This window comes from Protopterus annectens, chromosome 7.part1 (genome assembly GCF_019279795.1).
Source record: "Protopterus annectens isolate FY-2018-M chromosome 7.part1, PAN1.0, whole genome shotgun sequence".
Taxonomy (NCBI): Eukaryota; Metazoa; Chordata; order Ceratodontiformes; family Protopteridae; genus Protopterus; species Protopterus annectens.
Window position 1 is genome coordinate 347,944,853 of NC_056740.1, and position 5,624 is coordinate 347,950,476.

The window sequence follows — 5,624 nt, forward strand, 5'->3', positions numbered from 1 at the left end:
TAAATATCTGCACAATAAAGCACCCCTCAACCCTACTTGTTTTGATAGTAAATGTAGATCTTTTACATCCACTTAAGGTACCACTAACTTAGTTCTCTCCCAGTAACGACACTGGAATTGGAATACACCCCAGATTCTTCTGATCTGCAAGCATAAACAGCATGTGTGCAACCTGTTATACAGTAAAGAGCAGCAAGGCTTGATATTTCTGTACTGAAATGATCCACAATGACTGATACATGTACACTTACCTGATCTTGCCTAAAATTACATGTGTACCATGTTAAATACAGAATACGTCACATACATACATTATCAAAAATAGAAATCATATTATTCAAAAACATGGCTATGTAGTTAAACTTCTTTTGACATCAAGTTCATAGTTGCTAATGTCCTTATCACATTTCTTCCTTATTTAGCTACTGTTTTTTTTCCCTTCATTAGTCCATCTCTACTTTACATAGTAGCATACTGCCCCTCATCTGATACCAGCCAGTACCGAGTTCAAACACGATAGAAAGGTGTCAAACAGACAAAGTAGCCTTACCTGATGACTACACTTCATACCTTTACCATCCAAATGTGGTATTACTTGTACCCTAACACAACCACTAAATGTTTATAACTCTTCTTACTGCCATCTTCCTACATTTTTCTCTGGTCTTTCCATTCAAAAACTTTAATGTAGAGACAACTATAGTCATTCATTCATCCTCTCATGCTTTATTTCAGCCCTTGGATTTTTTTCCATTTTTCAATGCATTACTACTCAATCTTATCTTCACTACCACTTTTTCACTACATACAGTATTTCCACTGTTAATTATTGCAACTGACATTAGACACTACTCTACACACTAGTTATAAATAAGACTGAACACACTTATGCACAACCTCACTGTAATAATGTAACAAAATGACAAATAAAGGTGTTGCTCCTGTGCTGTGAAATACAAGCAGGAAGGATATCATAAGCAATGTTGACAGACATGAATTCCACAAAGGCCTTTTTAAGCATACATCCCAAACCTCTGATAATTTCTGGTACACTTGAAAAGTGTAAGCAGGGGCTAGGGAGATGAAACATTCACAAGCAGAGGCCTGGGAAATTAGCAATTTATTGGCTGCCTGCATCTATTAGAGAGACATGTGCCAAACCGGGGATGGATTTTCTGTTCCTCATCCAATTGTACGAGTTACACTTTAATTGGGTTAGGTAGGAACTCTGCTTCACATGAAGGGAAGCCTGTTCCAGCAAAAGGTGTAGCTTCTAGGATACATAGCTGTCTCTCTAACAGATCCTACTTGCATCACAGGCAAGGTTTAAATCTTTAGAACGGTAATTCTGGGGCTATTCTACAAATATGCAGGAGGTCCATCAGGATGGGGTTTTTGACAATGCCCTATATGCCAGACACAGACCTTTCCTCAGCAGCTTGTAGGAGACCGAATACAGGGACAGGGGCTTGAGGCGGTCTGCATTGGACACGTTACTTGCACTATGTATTCTTTTATTGAGTAACCTCTGTGGATGTTCCAACTGGTGGATGTGCCTGGTTGAATACATACCAAAGGGGGCATTATACTCAATGATAAGTTCGGCATTCGTAAGACCTATTTATTTATTTGACATTTGTTGATGGAGTTTGTCCAACTGGGCAGATGACCTTTTTTAGCTGAGACCCAAGGAGAAAAGCATCAAGAGATACATACATAATATAAAATGACAAAGAGAAACTTAGTATTAGTATTGTCACATACACAGAATACAATTGCTTTGATACTTATATATTTACATAAGTATTAAAAAGCAAGAACAATGTCAATTATTAATTACAGAGTATATACAAGAGGCAATTTGCTTTAACAAACTTCCACATTACAGCTCCAGGATCAGTACAATGCCTAGAAACATCACCTGCATCCCTTTCATATATTAAAAGACCACCGTGACAATTATAGAAGGGAAGGGGCAGCAAGCAAGAAGGATTTGAGATGGCCACAGGTAAGATGTCAGCTGGAATCATGCTGTACATTTTGGAAACAGACCCATAGGACACTTTTGCATTTGAGAAAGATGATATATGCCACACTGTAATCAGTCATTCAATACAGATAAGGCAAGAGGTAGGCTACTTAACACAAAGATGGCCACAGACCCAAACAGTGTGGTCTAAGGTGGCTCCAAAGCCCAACATGATGCACATTCACATCGACTGAAAACAGCTGAAATGGTTAAGCATAGAATAAACAATTGTACATCTAAGTAGGGGGAAGCTATATAGCTAATCTAAGCCAAGACTCAGACAGTAAGAACTGTACCTTCAAGAAAATGTATACTTGTTAGAAAAGGGAAAGGAGAAGGCAAATGCTGACCAGAGAGCAGGCCTGAAGCTGGGTAGAGGAGATGTGCTTGGAAGAAGGTCCCACCTCAGTGCCAGAAGGCAAAACTGACAAGGGGAGACTAAAGGTAAATGTGAGGTGGGCAAGAGCTACTGTCAGTTCTCCAACAGAGCTGCTAGCCCCAAGGGAATGTCTCAAAACTTATTAGTCAAGTCCCCTTTGGGGTATAAGGCAGACTATGTTCAGCGTGTGTTTTCACAAATGGCAACAAGATATTTAATGTTGAAGAACGGTAGATATCAACAGTGATGCAGCTCAGTTTTGTTCAGGAAACTATTACTTAACGATGACTCCTACAAGATCCTGCCTCACACACATCTCCTTGACTGACTTGCACCATATAGCTATGGCCACTTCACTCCATTCCGGCATTGTTGTCCTACTTGTACGAAAATATTAGGGTATAAAATGTATGTATACAATACAAAATATTTACTTATTTTTTTGTTTTTTTCCACAGGGAAATTCCAGCTGGCCATAAGGCCCGGGAAGAATAACTCCATATACAAAGTCAAAGAACACAATCATATTTTCACATTCTTTGCAAATACTAAAACTTATGTATAACAGTAATACAGAAGACATTATATGTTTGTATTTAACAATAAAATATTGTAAAAGAAAAGAACTTACAAAAGTACTTAATACATGAAATAGTACACAGTACGAATATTTAAACAATGCTACGGTTTCAGTGCAGAGATGGTTCAAAAGAGTTTCAAGTTCATCACTTACAACTGCAGTAGTGCTAGTTGGCAAGGTCCAAAGACAGACCAGAATAGAAGTGGGATAGACTTGGAAATGGAATACCAGGCCTAGTGACAGTTTACAGATTTAGTTTTAAACAGCCAGGATTAAGACGGTTTTATAGAAACAATACAGAGTGAAATAGAGCAACACATAGCTCTAGCTGGGGGACATTCCAACTACAGTTTAAAGTCATAGCCAAGTGTTAAGGGAGGTGCTCTTTTAATTTAGTTTTGAAGATGTGCGAGTTTTCAGTGAGTCTAATACGGAATGGGATGGAGTTCAGGAGATGCATTAAGATATGCTCCACCAGCTTGGAAAGAGGGGAGCAATACCTTAGTTAATAAGTGTGTAATTAATATGTAGCAGAATCAGTCCAAATCTCAGAGAATAGTACTCAAGTTTCATCATCACCTGATCATGCTGTTCATTCTTCATCGACATACGGAAATCAATGATAGTTAAACCTTTAACCAAGATAATATGATCAGTCATGAACTATACAAAATAAGAGACAGTCAATGATAATAAAATGTAAAACTATAAAAAGGACCTAGTTTCCTGCATTCAGAAAACAGCTCTCGTCTAATAAACTGGATGTGTTCCAGATGTTGCCAGGTGATTTAGTCTAGTTTTACCACTCCGGTGAACAAATTAATTCATACAGTAAGCATACAAATCACTTGCTTTGTTTCACGGAACCCTATTCGTAACTCCAACTAAACTGTTAGATGCGACTTCGTTGAACGAATTGTTACGAATTTTACTTCTACACGTCTAAAGTCCCCCTGATTCTGACTCAAAATGCTGTTCTTCCCCTCATAAAAAAATGCCGTTACAGACCTTAAAGCTGCACACCTCTTTTACGTCAAAGAACTCATAATTATGACAGATTAAGAGGATTTAGGTTAAGTTAGTAGCACTAACAAGTGTCCGATTTGAAGATTTTGTTCCCTGACTAGTTTGGACTTTGCCCCGATTATGGTAGTAATGTCATTACTGTAATGAGCTCGAAGATCTAAGTTTGCACCTAGAAAAAAAATCTTCACTGGAGACGCTTACTAATGGAAGATGTCAATTCCCAATTCAGTTTTCTTCCACTGCTTACTAAAGCAGTTACACGAAGATACACTTCCATGGCTCTATAAATATATATATGTATATATATATATATATATATATATATATATACACACATACACACACACACACATATACATATATATATATATATATATATATATATATATATATATGGTAGTGTGATATATATATATATATATATATATATATATATATATATATATATATATATATATATATCACACACTACCTTATACTAAGGACATTATCAGTATTAACTGAAACTTATACACAAACGGTTTTAAATCATTCAGAATGTTAAAAGAAACACAACTTGCTAAAACAGCTTAAAAAGAAAATCCTGTGTCTCACTCTTCGACTTTAGTTAATCATACTTCCGCATCACAGTCCTGCCGGCTTAGCGCATGTGCGCTCTGCTCTTCCCCGTTAACAAAATCTAACCTCATAGAACTATTCCAAAGGATCTAACAAAGTACACCTATTACGGTTAAAGAATGGCTTAACCTACTGATTCAGAAGGCAAATGTCCAGTATCCCGTTAATTACAAACGAACTCAAGACATAAAAAGTTATCTACATCCGACTTACCCATGAGAATCCTCATCTGCTTTTTACCAAAAAGGCGAGAGAACAGCGCTGAGATAGTAAGGCCCATACTGTACTATAATTTTCCAAAAAAAAAAAAGTACACATAAAAAAGAGTTCTTCTTCGAAAGCTCGCTCCTTGACGTTTCACTCTGCTTCAGATACAACTGTTGTCAGTCAGTGTAATCAGAAGTGACGGGAGATTGAAACATCCACACCCTAAGTAAACCTTCAAGAGCTTCCGAGCTGCCTATAGCCTGTACGCCACGTCACATCCAGCTCCAGCTGTTGCTCCAACGCGGTCAAAATGACGTCATCTACACCACATCCCAACCTGCTCCGGAAACAATCACATTATATCGGTATACATGACATTGTTATGTTGTACTGTGACACAGGCACATTATAGGATAAACCAGTGACCTGTCCCGTTAGCAAACTGATACCTGTACGTTGGCTGTAAGAAAGTCATGGATTATTCTAAAGTGGTACTGCTCGTCACAATAGCTGAGGAATGACTTCATCTTGAGTACGTATTGCCAGGCTTGCACTCTCTTTCCACCTTAATTTTAGTAATTTTTCCTAGCTAACATGGGTTGGATTAACATACCTATTCACAGCGTTCAACCAATCTATGACAAATCCAGAAATATTCAGGGATATTTAAAATATTAGTGCTATTAACTTGAGACACTGAAAGGATAATCAGACAAAGGGTAAAAAGTCATACAGACAAAAAGATCAGTAAAAACTGCAAGGAAATAAATCCAGCCAAGTTAGTT

The 5,624-nt window shown here is 37.4% G+C and overlaps 1 protein-coding gene across 1 annotated transcript in view; it reads right to left on the bottom strand.

The window, feature by feature from the left end:
• LOC122807763 (ADP-ribosylation factor 4-like) overlaps positions 1–5,135 on the bottom strand; it is a gene marked incomplete in the record, with an annotated part of 241,869 nt that extends 236,734 nt beyond the window's left edge. The window contains 1 exon segment of the mRNA XM_044078771.1: positions 4,846–5,135. Within this exon segment, the coding sequence (XP_043934706.1) occupies positions 4,846–4,912 (67 nt within the window).
• Between the last annotated feature and the right edge of the window lie 489 nt (positions 5,136–5,624).